Genomic DNA, 15,320 nt, shown 5'->3' on the forward strand with positions numbered 1-15,320 from the left:
ACCTTTGTTGTTCATTTAAGAAACAAACAGTGTTTATCATCTCAAATACTCGCATGAAAAAATCTATAGTTAGTTATCTTCTCGACTTTGTGGGTTTATCTGACAGGGGTTGGTACTAAAAATGAAGTCCCAAAATTTCAAAAAGTCAACATTCCACATCTGGATATATGTTTTTTATTTTATATGAAAAGCTTGTATCTTTATGTGCGTATGAAGGTATATGTACCCATTAGATTCTATAATAATTGCCACGTTCTCTGAAGTATGAACTCGTGAACTTTTTTTCTTTTATCCAACCTTGAGCTATATCTTATCATTGTTTTGTTTGGTATGCTAATTTGTTCCCTAACCAACTCTTTGCTATTTTATTGATTTATTCCCATCATTCATGGAGTTTTGCTCAATGAACTGAATTATTAATTCATAGTTTCATGTTTATTTAATCCTTTTCTCTGAACCACCATCTCTGTGATGTTGTCAGTTTTGTTTCTTATGTGGACACTGATCTATTGGGTACCGAATCCAAGATACATACATGTCAAATCCAAGTCTTTGTTTCTTGGTTCGATCCAATGTTCAGCTAAATTTCACGACACTTTTGTCTTTTTATTTGACTAATATTTCCGCTCGAGGTTGATTGTTCATGAGCCCGTAAAAACCATTCCTTTGGGTTCGAGAATATACTTAAAAGATGGAACTTTTGGTGGTGATTAGAGCTGTTTCCATGGGATTTGTGCTCCTATGTGTTTCTGGTTTGTGGGTTTTGCCAACGGAAGGGGCTGGTAGAGAAAGTTTTTCAAGAAACTCTTCTTCTTCTTCTCGGCCACGCTCTGTCAACGTCGGTGCTCTCTTTACTTATGATTCTTTCATTGGAAGAGCAGCTAAACCGGCGTTTATGGCGGCCATTGACGACGTTAATGCTGATCAGAGTATTCTCAGGAGAACCAAGCTCAATATTGTCTTCCATGACTCAAACTGCAGTGGATTTGTTGGCACCATGGGAGGTACTTTTCATATAATTTGTAGCCAATAGGAACAGCGCCTTAGATATGCCTCAAAGTTCCTTGTCAAAATGCCCCAACAAAGCTGTGGTTTTAGTAGTATTTGGATATGAGGAAGGAGATTGGTGATATGTTCTCTTATTGTGTAGCTTTGCAGGTAATGGAGAACAAGGTGGTTGCAGCCATTGGTCCACAATATTCAGGAATTGGTCACATAATCTCCTATGTAGCTAATGAGCTCCATGTACCTCTCTTGTCATTTGCAGCAACTGACCCGACGCTTTCTTCGCTACAATTCCCTTATTTCCTTCGAACCACACAGAACGACTACTTCCAGATGAACTCAATCGCGGATTTTGTGTCTTATTTCCGGTGGAGAGAAGTTGTTGCGATCTTTGTTGATGATGAGTACGGTAGGAACGGGATATCTGTATTAGGCGATGCTTTAGCCAAGAAACGTGCCAAGATCTCTTACAAGGCTGCATTTACACCTGGTGCAGATAACAGCTCGATCACTGACGTATTGGCTTCAGTTAATCTGATGGAATCACGCATCTTTGTCGTTCACGTGAATCCTGATTCGGGTTTAAACATATTCTCTGCTGCCAAGTCTCTTGGAATGATGGGCAGTGGCTATGTCTGGATCGCCACTGATTGGCTTCTTACAGCTTTGGATTCTGTGGAAACAATGGACCCAAAAACTATGGATCTCTTGCAAGGAGTGGTAGCTTTTCGCCATTACATACCAGAAAGTAACAACAAAAGAAGGTTTAAAGGAAGATGGAAAAACCTTAGATCCAAAGAGAGTTCAGGAGGTGCTGATGGCTTCAATTCTTATGCAATGTATGCTTATGATACCGTTTGGTTGGTAGCTCGTGCTCTTGAAGTTTTCTTCAGCGACGGCAATACAGTGACTTTCTCCAGTGATCCAAATCTGAGGAAAACCAACGATAGCAACATTAAGTTATCAGCACTTAACGTTTTCAATGAAGGGGAGAGATTCCTGCAGGTCATTCATGAGATGAATTACACAGGTCTGACCGGACAAATCGAGTTTGATTCAGAGAAAAACCGGAAAAATCCAGCATACGACATCCTAAACATAAACAACAGAGGTCCACAAAGAGTCGGCTACTGGTCGAATCATACAGGCTTCTCAGTGGAGCCTCCAGAGACATTATACTCTAAGCCTCCAAACACATCTGCAGAACATCAACGTCTTAATGGGATCATATGGCCAGGGGAAGTAACAAAGCCACCTCGTGGTTGGGCTTTCCCTGACAACGGAGAGCCGCTCAAAATCGGTGTGCCTCACCGTGTGAGCTACAAAAACTATGTGTCGAAGGATAATAATTCGCTTGGTGTTAAAGGCTACTGTATTGACATCTTTGAAGCTGCTATTCAATTGATTCCATATCCCGTCCCACGTACTTATATAGTTTATGGAGATGGGAGGAGAAATCCTTCTTATGACAATCTCATAAGTGAAGTTGCTGCCAATGTGAGTCTTAGCTACTGAATCAAGTACAAAGATACTTATACTAAACTGACTTTTTTTCCCTTTTGTTTTATGTCTCTAGAATTTTGATGTAGCTGTTGGTGATGTTACAATCGTTACAAACAGAACCAAGTTTGTAGATTTCACGCAGCCATTTATGGAATCAGGGCTTGTGGTGGTAGCTCCAGTGAAGGGGGCCAAGTCTAGTCCTTGGTCATTCTTGAAACCATTCACTGTAGAGATGTGGGCTGTGACCGGAGCTTTCTTTCTCTTTGTGGGAGCCATCATTTGGATTCTTGAACACCGCTTTAATGAAGAGTTTCGTGGACCTCCTAGGCGTCAAATCATCACCGTTTTCTGGTTAGTTCCCAATTCTTTGACCTTCCTGGCATAAGATGTGACAGACAAAGTATGTACTAAGAGGCACTAAAGCTTTCGTCTCTTCCTTTATGGTCTTCAACGTTGCAGGTTTAGCTTCTCAACGATGTTCTTCTCTCAGAGTATGTACTTGGAGCCTACAAAACATCAAAGTTTTCTCTCTTTTAAATGTTATTTACAAGCTTTCTTTCTTGATCTTCAGGGGAGAACACGGTGAGTACGCTGGGTAGGTTTGTGCTACTCATATGGTTGTTTGTGGTTCTGATCATCAACTCTAGCTACACGGCCAGTCTCACTTCGATCCTCACCGTTCAACAGCTAACATCTCGGATAGAAGGGATGGACAGTCTAATAGCAAGCAACGAACCCATCGGAGTGCAAGACGGTGCATTCGCATACAAATATCTGGTCAATGAACTTAACATACCTCCATCAAGAATCATTTCTCTGAAAGATGAAGAAGAGTATCTCTCTGCTCTTCAACTTGGTCCCAGAGCTGGTGGCGTGGCAGCTATAGTCGACAAGTTTCCTTACATCAAAGCTCTGTTGTCAAACAGCAACTGCAAGTTCCGTACTGTTGGACCGGAGTTCACCCGGACAGGCTGGGGATTTGTATGTAAAAGAAAACGGTTTCAATCAATTCTTCCTCTCGGTTAAAACATTACTCACCGGATCTTGATTGTTGCAGGCGTTCCAGAGAGACTCTCCTCTAGCTGTGGACATGTCAACAGCGATCCTGCAGCTGTCTGATGAAGGAAAACTTGAGAATATCCGCAAGAAATGGCTTACCTACAGCCACGAATGCTCAATGCAGATTGCAGACACAGAGAACTATCAAATCACTGTACAGAGTTTCTGGGGGCTGTTCTTAATCTGTGGCATAGTTTGGTTCATTGTACTCACCCTCTTCTGCTGGAAAGTTATCTGGCAATGCCAACGGTTAAGAACAGAAGAAGAGGGTGATGAAGTAAGAGCGAGCGAAGAAGCCAGTTCTTCTAGAGCAGGGAGAAGTTTGAGGGCGGCGAGTTTCAAGGATTTGATCAGAGTTGTGGACAAGAGAGAAACAGAGATCAAGGAGATGCTTAAGCTGAAGAGCAGTAAGAAACTCAAAGCTAGCCAAAGCTCAGGTGAAACTCCATTAGAGAATAGTTTAGATACATAGATGGTGAAAAGAGTTTACAGAGTTGGTTTTAAATGACTACAGATGTAACATTACTTACAAAGGTAAATAGATTTATTCATAAGATTTTGTAACGGTACCATAACCCAAAGAAAATAAATGCAATTGTTTATTCTTCCCACATGAAATGCAGAAACCATCAGCAAATGAACTCATCATGAAAGAGAGATATGAGTGTTTACAATGTTACCAGGTGCTTGATGATAAGGTTACTTCTAACAACTCACCTTGCCAAACATTCTACCTTGATTCTTGGCGAATTACAACCCTAGAAAGATTAGCAGCTTAGAATCTTTTTGCCTGGTTGGGTTTGGACCAAACCGTTTGGTTTAATACAAAACCATAGCCAAGACAACAGCTTAAAAAGCTCGTTGCAATCTCTCTTCAAACACAGAGAAGACTTGCAAAAGAAAAGCTTTGAACTTTCTAAACAAGCAGACTTCCAAGATAGACCGCGAAAGAAAATAAAAAGATAGAATATCCAGACCACAAAAGAGATTGAAAGCTACCAGAAACAAAAACCAAATTTGAAACACAAATAGTTTAAAAGAGAGTACTCAAATATTTTTTGTCAACATGAAACACAAAGAGAAATGAGTTGAGAAAGTTCCAACATTCAGAATGAAACAAAGTACTTAAAACATAAATGAGGGAAAGTTTTTAACAAAAGTTCACAAGGAAGTCAATACCCGAACCTCATTAAGAAAACCATTCAAGAACTGAACTGTTTCTTGTCAGGTTCGTTCTTGACTCCCTCCCCTTTTGAAGCTTTCCAAATTCTTGAAAATAAAATAAAAACACAGTCTCTCTTTATTCACAGATTCGCTCCTCCGCATCCCCTTACACATACTTTCCTGTAAAACAAAGAAAAAACAAAAGTCATTAGCACAACAACTCATTGAATATAGATGGTTATAAGTATCTTTACTGAAATGGATTCAGTGGTGTTACCTGTTCAAGCAGTCTGCTGAGTAAAGTAAGCTTTGATCTTATTCGCGGCTGCTAAAATCAGACTCTCAATGGTTGAAACCGAGCTAAAAGTCAGCATACCCGAAGGAGATGAGTCAACCAGCATCTGAAACGAAACGTTCACGAGTGACCCTCCTGCTTTTCCAGGCTGAGCCGTACCATCTGGTAGTATAGCAAAACCTGATGGAAGTAACGGCACACACTTAGGGTCACCTCCATTGAGAACTTTCTCCATTGATGGAACATCAACAGGCGCGTAGACCAGGAATGAAGCTGCTGGCTCAGTAGAGCTCTCTTCAATCATCATCATCTCGCTTTGGCTAGTGTTTGGGCTCTAGTAACCAAAAAAACAAAACACATGTAGCATATTAAAAATCGAAAAGAATGCAAATATAAACATAAACTCATGTAATAGAATAGCCTTTTGATGTAAAAAAGAAAACAACAAAGTTATGTAATATATACCCGGAGTAAAGATACACAGTTCCTATCGTCTCTCCCATTAAAAATATGTGTCAGCTTCTGAGGATTCCCTCCAAGGAAGAGAACATCCCACTGCACAAAACATTTCAAAACATGTTAAGCAAAACAAAGATAAATCTAGTGTCTTAAAAGAAAGTACGAACATTGGTTCGGTTCTTCTCATCTCTGAGGTAGTCAAAGACAGTGATAGGAGGAACCGGGACCCAAAACGAATGGGCTGCACAGAGAATGAGTCCTTCAGGTCTTCCTGGATCATTCAAGCTCTTCCGAGTCATCACACTCACACTATCTCCTGTATATTCAGCCAAGTTCCACCATATATCTGCGGTAGAAGTTGTCACTCCATCAAAGAAACCTCTTGACATCCGCTCAACTAACTTCAGCAGGCTCTGCTTCGCATTGTTCGTTACAGCTGCACCATTCAACAAAACTCACAAAATGGTTAAGCAAAAAACAACAGAGAGGGTTTATTATGTGAGTAGCTTGAGATCATAAGGAGTAGAGTAAATACTTATTTGACCACCAGGTTCTATGGATGGAATGTTTGAAGCCATCATGATGGCTAACCGCTCGCACTGGCGGTCCAATGTAGAAACCCAGCGGTTAGCACCTAAAGCTTGACCAGAATTGAGCAAGTTCTTAAACATGGCATGAAGTTCACCTCTGTCATCTACCTCCACATGCTCAACCCAAGTAACCTTTTTCAAAACAAACAAATATAACTAACTAGAATATTCCTACACAAAACCATAAGAAGTCTATATTAAACATAAAGTTTTAGTTTATACCCTGGAGAATCTATTTGGCATGTCTTGAATCAGACATCCAGATGGTCTTCGCCGACACTTAGGTTCCAGGTTTGGAATGAGATGGTCGATGGATATATCGACCACCCCCCATAAACCTTCACCGTGCTGCTTACAGTAGCGGACGAAGTAGCATTCACGGGATGAGACTAGCGGCGATAGAACTTGGAATTCAGCAGTCATCTAATGAAGTAATAACAACAACAAACTTGGTTATATTCAATGTTAAAAGGAGTTAGGCTCTAAGCAACGGTGACTCATCGCTTAGAACCTACAACAATATTAGTTATTTATATTAATAATATATTTGTTTCATATCAAAATGATATTATTATTGTTTTGTTATAAACTCATCTTGCATATATATTATATAGAAAAACTAAGTGGAAAATTTACCAGATGGATAGTTCCGTCCAAGTTTCCTTGGCCTCCAGTCAAGAGGGTGTCATGAGTCATTGCTCTACCAACCATTCCAGCAAACATGGTCGACCATACATTCTACAAATACCACGTTAATTAATTACAAAACCTTACAAAAAGGCTTATACAATTTTTATCATAATTAGAATGATTAAATTAACTTACCACATCCATTAGCCTGTGAACAATGTCCATATGGTGCATGAACACAATCGCGGTTTCTCTTGATGCCTCGGTTCTAAACCCGACCTGTTTAGGCCCGAGTCCGTTTTGTAAATTTCTTGTGTATTCATTCAAATCTAATATCGTGCCATGAACGCCTCCCTTCCACAGCGGTTCATTCATTTGAGCCAACGCTATAAGCTCCGACATGGCTCCAACTGCTAACTCTATGACCAATGGCCTATCGGCCTCTTTCACTGATCCGATGTTCGACAACGAGAGGTTTCCAATACTTCCATTAGTTGTCATCGGGGGCTCGAAAGGTGGAGCTTGATTAGGAGTAGGCAGAACAGGATATCTCATTACAGCTTTGCCTGTATACTTCGCCACCTCAGATAATTGACGGATCTTGAAACCCAAAAGAGAAACACAAAAAAAAACAAGTAAGTAATATTTGAAGTAACTGCAATATAGTAGTGTCTTTCCTTTTAAATCCATATAATGAATGTTGTTGGTTGAAAAAATGTTATGAGTTGTTATTGAAATGGTTATGAACTTATGAGACCAATCATATATGTGTGTTTGTCTTACGTTTGACATTAAACAAAACATTATAAAGGTGCATTGTTCACTTATTCATCCTCTAGTACACCCATATAGTACGTACCTCTTCGGTTAACTTAGCATTTTCGAGGTGAAGATGATGTTCCTCGAAAGACATTTCGCCTACTGCGGTGCGACCTCCACAATTAGGACATGAGGCATTAGCGAGAGCTTCTCGAAAGTGGTGGTTATCAGCTCTAAGCCTAGTGTTCTCCTCACGAAGTTGTAAGTTCTCATGGCGTTCTTGATGATTCTGCAAGAAAAAAAGAAAGAAAAAATACAACTTAAGAAAGTTGTAAATGAATTGAAAAATAAACTTGGTGGTTATTGGTTTCTTTGGAGAGTGTATGAATACCAAAGACGGCGATGTTTTTGGTTCTGACGTGATTAAAGAATTTACTAAAAGAAGTATTGAATATTAATAATTGCGTTTCATACAACATTGCTTAGACGTTGTTGTTACATACCATGATCAAAATCAGCTAATGTTTGTCACAAACGTTAAATAAATATATATATATATAAAGTATTATGTTTATACCTTGTTCTGGGTGCGTTTGTTCTGGAACCAGAATTTGATCTGAAGATGGTCTAGTCCCAGGTGACGGCTAAGTTCTTTCCTCTGATTGTCATCAGGATGAGGACACTCTTTGAAGAAACTGTTCAATAAATAAACAATTAATTAAAGATGTGAAAGTATTCCATATATTTTTACTGATATATAATATATATATATATACAATTATAAAATGGAAAGCTAAGAAAGAACTAATTACTTTTCCATCTCCTGGATTTGCTGTTGAGTGTGACGATGATATCGCTTTCTCTTACCAGCACGAGGATTTTGAGTGTTTCCATCTTCTTGATTCTCACTGTCGAATTCCTCATCCCCAAAACTAGCACCACCATTCATGTTGTTGTTATTTTCGTTTTCGTTGTTATCGGTGTCTCCATTGTTGTTGTTGTTCACATCATCCACTGGTTCCATGTAATTTGGCAGAGACATATTTGCTATTCTTGGAGATCTTGAGAGTTAACAAACTAAAGTGAGTTGCTAGAAATTGAATTCAAATAAGTAATATGATCATTCTTACACATAATATCTAGAAATTAGGGTTTACAAGATTGTGCTTTTTCTTTTCTTGTTTTCCTATCTAGACAACACACGCATACACACACACTCTCTCTCTCTCTCTCTCTCTACCCACTAAATTCACTACAACAAAAAGTTAGCTTTTCCAAGTCAACTACTTTTCCCTTTCTTTGATCTCTTTTTTTTTTGAAGATCTAGAAAATAAAAGAGAAACCGACAACAGTGAGCTGACAACATAGAAAATGAAACTGAGGTAATCAAAGGACCCACCAGTTGAAAATAAAGACCCAACAACGCATAACATCACAATCAGAATATCAACAAACAATCGACACATATTGAATTTCATATAGACTCAGAAACAAATTAATTTACCCAATTTCTTTTTTGTAAAAGAAAATGAACTAAGATTATAAAAAAACCTTCTAAGAAGCTGACTGATGGTCATTGTATCAATCCAAGCAGAAACGAAAAAAAGGAACAGGTTTTACTTTGAAGTTTATTTGGGTTTCTAGTCGGTTTCTCCGTTTGCAATGAAAAAATGGAATGAAGATCGAGGCTAAATAAGTATTTGAGTTATTGGTGGATTAGCAAATCTCGTTCGTTCCACTCATCTAATTGCATTTGTCACTCATTTATCTATGTTCGTGACGTGGAATAAAAAGAAAAAATTTGAAATGGAATTTTTTTTTATTAAGAATATGAAATATATATTTTATTTTTTATAAGGGAACTAAAGGAATGATGCATTATAAATAATGTTTTTTGAAAAAAAAAATATTACCGTTGCAGCTAAAATGGAATAAGAACAGCGAAAAAGAAGGGAATACGGAAAAACAATTTAGTAGATTCTTTTGTTTATGGCACACAAAATAAGCATATATAGATCAAATACGATATTGTGTTATGAAATGTTCTAAAACTGGCTATATAAATTTTTTAATAAAAATATTATGGTTTAGACGTCTAATTAAGCGATCTAGGTAATCTATTAATCCGTTTTTAATTATTATTATATATATATATGAAAATTCTGTCATGTATTATTTTATATTAAATACATATATAAGATATACTATAAGAAATATAATTACAGGTTAGCAAAATAAAATTAAAAAATAAGTACATGTTCCATCCGTATACATGTTAGGTTACTGGATTAGGACTAAACAAATATTCATGATCCATGATCCCGTCCAAATAATAGAATATATAAAATCATGGTAACTAGAGGTATAGATCAAGACATTGGGTGTAATATGATCCTTTCCTTCAAATATATTTTAATAGATTAAATTCAGTTTTCCATTTTCAATAAATAATAAAATTTTATATAAAATAAAATATTAAATTATCATTAACTAAAATTTATTACTAAAATTTGTATTATTAATTTAAATATTAAAAAAAAAGGTTTTTAATTGAATTTTATAATGGTTTTAATTTTATATGTATTGTTTGTTTTTAATTTTTTTATTAACCCATTTTTTTTGTAATTTTATTGAATTATATTTTAATAAGAATCTATTATCAGATTAAATATCAGAATCCCCAATATATTCTTACTCATATGATATCTTTATTCTATACTCTTATATAATATCAATCAAAAAATTCAACATAATAAATTTATACTTATCAATTGTTACTAATTGCAATTTATGCAATTTAGCGCGCGACTAGTTTGAACACTTATTTTTTGATCTATATACAAATCTTAAATATGAAAGCCATAATACTGAAAACTTATCTTTTTCTTTCACATATTATTTAAGCATATAGAAAAGGAGAAAAAAATTTTATCATATGTTGGCTATGCCGTTTATCCGAATGTGTAATATTCAAAGTATATAATATAAAATTTGTTATAAACCCCCCCCCCCCCCCCCCCCCCGAAAAATTTGAAATTTTTTTTTTTAAGAAATGAAATTATTTTTTTATTTTTTTAAATATATTATGCATATGATAATTAATTTTAATTTTTTTTGAAATAAATAATCCCTTTGAACAGCGAAATAAAAAATTACCGGAAAACTTCTTAGATCCTCTTCCCCACCTTTGTCACAAAAATTTCAAAATTTCATTCAAATATTTTTTTATTTAAATTTTTAAATGTTCTTTATAATTTTTTTTTTTAAAATAATTTGTTTTTTTTGTTCTTTTTTAATTTATTAAATCTTTTTTTTTTTTTTTTTTATTTATAATTATATAATAAGTATATATATTTATAAAAATTCCATTTTTTTTTTCTTATAAATTTATATTAAATCCATAATATAAGATATATTTATTACAATATCATAAATTTTATATATAAAATTTAAACAAAAAATCATGTTAAAATACATAAATACATTTTCTATTTATAACATAGTACTCATAAATATAATCCATATAAATCCATATATATATATCATATTAAAAATATAGACTGTTGTTTGGGGTTCTTATGGTTATGTGGTTATCATGATTGTTTTTTTCAAATAATTAAAAATATAAATAAAATTAAATTCACAAATCAACAACAACTAAATCAAAAATAAATTTAAAAAACAAATTAACAATAATCAAAACAAAATTAAATTTACTAACAAAAAATAAACAATTAAAAAAAAAAAATAATTAAAAAACATTAAATAATAAAATTATTTTAATTTAAATTAATACAACAATATACCACAATATTTTATAATGTTTATAAATAAAATTAATATAACACACAAAAAATGCAAAATTATAAATTTATATAATATAATAAAGGTTATTAAAAAAAAAAAAAAAAAAAATGATAAAAAATTACATTAATATAATTACTTTTTGGTTAACTTATATGACAATCAAGTACTAAAAAGAGACAACACACAAAATAAATAAATAAACAAACTAAGAAGAATAAAAAAATATCACAAAAATATTTAAAAAAATAACAATAAAAAATAAGCATAAAAAAAAAATCAAAATAAAAAAATACCTAAAAAATAAAAAAGGTTTTATGAAAAAAATTAAAAATTGTACATAAAATAATAATTTAGTGAACATAAATATCAAATAATATGTATTATAACTACAAAATATATCCAATTACCTTAAAAAATATCAATATTTATAAATTAAAACAACCAAAAAGAACAAAAAGTAAAAAAATTAAGCAAAACTGCAAAAAACAAAAACAAAAATCAAAACCAAAGAATCCAAAAATTTTCCCCCATACAAAATTTAAAACACAAAACTCTCCTATAAAAAAAATAAATAAAATAAAAAAAACCACAAAACAAAAACAAAAAAATATCCAAACAAATAAACAACTCACGTCCCAACACCAAAAACAAAATCATAAAAAGAAATTAAAAATAATCTGTTTAATTACCAAAATTTAATGGTTATACTTTCATTGAATCTTAAATAATGTTAAACAAAAATATAAAATATTTGTTTTTTTTCGTAACCAAATAATAAAATTATAAATCAAGATAGAAATAAATGAATGCTCGATAATACGTTGTCGATGAAACTAGGACAAGCCCTTGATTTATATCGAAGCCAGTGGTTATGTCGGAAAGCCGGGGATGATTTAACGAAGCGGTTATGAAAACGTACTGTTCACAAGGAGAAAAGGGCGAGTGAAAGTTTTGAGGAATAATTGCAGTGAGGATGAGTGTGCTATTGAATTTAATGGTGATATATATTGACAGACATAGAGACTTGATTTACCCTACACGCTCGAAGAAAAACAGAAGAAAGGAGAGACAAGTAGTTGATGATTTTCTTTCACAGATTCTATCTCTTTATCCATGTGCCAAAATATAATTGCTTTCTATTTACGGTTACATATTATTATAAGCAATTAATTATATAAGTAAATAACTAAATTTAGTTTTTGACATTGAAAGAGAAATATAATCAAATTTAGTCCTCTTTTTTTTGTCATCTCAAATTTAGTCCTCTTGTACATTTAATATTTTTTCATATTGAGAAACAAAATTTTCTATAAAAGCATATGTGGTAGGTGCCTACGACTATGCATATATTTTGTTAAGAACATGTAAAAGTATTTAAAATTTAAGATCTAAATCTTATATTGAAAATACACAATCAATTTTATTCTTAAATATATCAATACACAATCATATTATTTTCTAATTATAATAATATGTGAGATTTTATGAGCATTTTAGATTATTTTCATGATTATTGGTTCTAAGAAAATTTTTATATATTTAATTTAATTAATTTTTTTCTTTAATATGTGTAATAATTTATTTGCTAATAAAAGTATTGATAACGATATAAAGTCAACGAAAATTGAAATACCTATTATATTATTTTGACTAGATTAAACTTTCTTTAAAAAGTAATTAAGATATAAATAACTGAAAAAATAAATTATACAATCATTTAATTTTATAAATAAATAAAAAAGTTCAATAGATTACATACACAAAAGCTTATTTAAAAAACAAAATAACCTATTTATTAACCAAAATGTAGTTAAAATGTGTTCTTCAGCCAATGTTTTATTACCAGAACTAAAAATGAGTTTGACTGAAAAAAGCCATCACCATTTACCAAAATAAGAGTTAAAATAGTTATTTATTTAAAATAATTATTTAGCCTAAATAAAATTATTAGAATAGTGCATATACTACAAAAAAAAATCGTTTATAATTACAAAACTATCTGTAGCTATTGCCAAAATTTTGTGGTTATTTGACCAATATTTACATAAGTCACAAGAAAATTTGTATCTACTTTTTCCTTTTTAAATCGTCTTTAAAAAATTGAACAAAAAATTAGATAATAATTTTTTTTTTTGATTTGTGTTTGATAAGAAAATTATAAAATACAAATTTCAGTTTATATGTTACTTAAAAGAGTTGTGAAGCAACTGAACTATGTACATGAAATGATGCAGCTAATATACAGTGGCGGATACATAAATTTATTTAACAGGAATCATATATATATTTTTTAAAATTAGGATGAAAGGGTGTCAATGTGGAATTAGACCCTAGGTGATGGATGGGGTGTCAACGAAAACAAAACAACCATTTTTACAATAGACTTGATAATAAATTTTATACAATTTAATATATTTGCTTATTTTAGGGGTATCAAGTTACCTCATATGATTTTAGTGGGTCTGCCTCTATACACACACATATGTGTATATATATATATATATATATTTTTTGGCAGTATATATATATATATATATATAGTAAATTTCTGTTTTGATTGGTTTGCTAAAGTTTTTATTTTAACTATATACAAATAATATAGATAAAAATAAGAACTTAAGCAAATAAAAAATATAGATTAAAAATCTGTATACAAATAATAGTATTACTCATATTTATTGGCGACGATATTGTCATACTTCAAAAGAAAGTATACCTTAGTTTTTTTTTTTTTGAAACTAAGTATACCTTAGTTTTTCAAGGAGCTAAGGTTCATATTCATCACATAAGGGGATTAGTTTAAGAGGTCGTGTGCCATAAATAAAACTGATTAGCAATTATTTTTTATTTTCTTATTTTTTATTTATAACCTAGTGTGATTCCAAAAGTTTTATAAGGCTCAAGGATTAATCACTACGAGGTCCATAAAAATCCGGGTTTTCTTGCCATTTAAAGCGTCTATGGATGGTTAAAGAGAATTGAATCCATGGCGGAAGTTCCAGCTGTAGTCCTTTTAGCACTAGGCCAAGACTACTTGGTTAACCGATTAGCAATTATGAATAGAAAGATCCTAAGATGACATATATTATACTCTCTCCATTTCATATTGTAAGTAGTTTTACGAAAATGTTTTTGTTTCAAAATGTAAGTAGTTTTCATATTTTTAGGTAACTTTTACATTTATTGAATACAGTGTGACCAATCAAATTCAATAAACATATTTTTTATTGGTTAAATTATATCTAACCTATTTATTATAAAATATTTTTTAAAAACATAATAATTTTCTTAATCTTCGTACTTTTAGCCAAAACTACTTATATTATGAAACGGAAGGAGTACTATTTAGGAAGAACTAGTTCATGATAAACTGATAAACAACTAAATAACTAAATGTTTTTTTCTATAAGTTTTAAAATCACAAATTTTGGTTTACAAGTCTCTTATTATTTCTTTCTTTTTTCCCTGTCAAAGGTTTAAAAGTTTCTTTGCTTTTAAAAATTCGTTAGTGTAACCAACACCAAAAGGCCCAAGAGTAACTGAAAGTTTATTAACCGTTATTTCTCTATATGGGCGCTACAGTTTTAATATTCTTTTGTTTTGTTTTTTTTTTGAGAAAGGGCCTTCAATTGTAAAAGCTATTTTAATACCACCATTTAAAGAAAATTGACAGCCTGTTTCCTTCGTTGTATATGCATCCATGGACTCATCTGTAATGGGAGAATCTTTAAAAAAAAAATAATTAAATAATCAGTGGATCTTACCAAAAGCTAATGATTCAATTTTAAAAATTCGTAAATAAAAATTATTTTTTAGTGAATTTTTGTACTATTTGCGGATCCTCACGACATATGGCAATCCGTGATTGATTGATATATTTTTTTATCTGAAAAAAATAAAATAATAATACTTAAAAAATCAAAATACATTTTTTCTAAAGACTGTTCTTTGGGTAACACCATTGGGTTGTTCTAACATGCATACCCGTACACGTACACGTCTAATTTGTATTACGTTTCAGTTTTCAACTTATTTATATTTATCAAATA

General features: G+C 32.2%; 2 protein-coding genes across 3 annotated transcripts; one reads left to right on the forward strand and one right to left on the reverse strand.

The window, feature by feature from the left end:
* The first annotated feature begins 210 nt into the window (after positions 1-210).
* LOC106440489 (glutamate receptor 3.5-like) lies at positions 211-4,176 on the forward strand. 2 transcript variants are annotated; one of them, XM_013882171.3, is made up of 6 exons: positions 211-1,004; positions 1,151-2,502; positions 2,582-2,859; positions 2,968-2,999; positions 3,080-3,489; positions 3,566-4,176. In XM_013882171.3, exons 1-6 carry the CDS (start codon positions 692-694, stop codon positions 4,037-4,039), a joined length of 2,859 nt encoding a protein of 952 aa, XP_013737625.1. In that variant the 5' UTR covers positions 211-691; the 3' UTR covers positions 4,040-4,176. The 2 variants fall into 2 exon arrangements, with proteins under 2 accessions (XP_013737625.1, XP_013737627.1); XM_013882173.3 differs by having other exon boundaries at positions 1,159-2,502.
* Positions 4,177-4,583: 407 nt separating this feature from the next.
* Positions 4,584-9,688, reverse strand: LOC106444504 (homeobox-leucine zipper protein HDG2-like). Its single transcript, XM_013885976.3, has 12 exons — positions 9,016-9,688; positions 8,277-8,525; positions 8,042-8,159; positions 7,565-7,753; positions 6,901-7,305; positions 6,712-6,813; positions 6,298-6,498; positions 6,021-6,207; positions 5,653-5,921; positions 5,492-5,581; positions 5,009-5,360; positions 4,584-4,911 (listed from the first exon to the last, which is right to left on the reverse strand). Exons 1-11 carry the CDS (start codon positions 9,039-9,041, stop codon positions 5,013-5,015), a joined length of 2,184 nt encoding a protein of 727 aa, XP_013741430.2. The 5' UTR covers positions 9,042-9,688; the 3' UTR covers positions 4,584-4,911; positions 5,009-5,012.
* Between the last annotated feature and the right edge of the window lie 5,632 nt (positions 9,689-15,320).

Source organism: Brassica napus, chromosome C4, assembly GCF_020379485.1.
Source record: "Brassica napus cultivar Da-Ae chromosome C4, Da-Ae, whole genome shotgun sequence".
In the NCBI taxonomy this organism is placed as follows: domain Eukaryota; kingdom Viridiplantae; phylum Streptophyta; class Magnoliopsida; order Brassicales; family Brassicaceae; genus Brassica; species Brassica napus.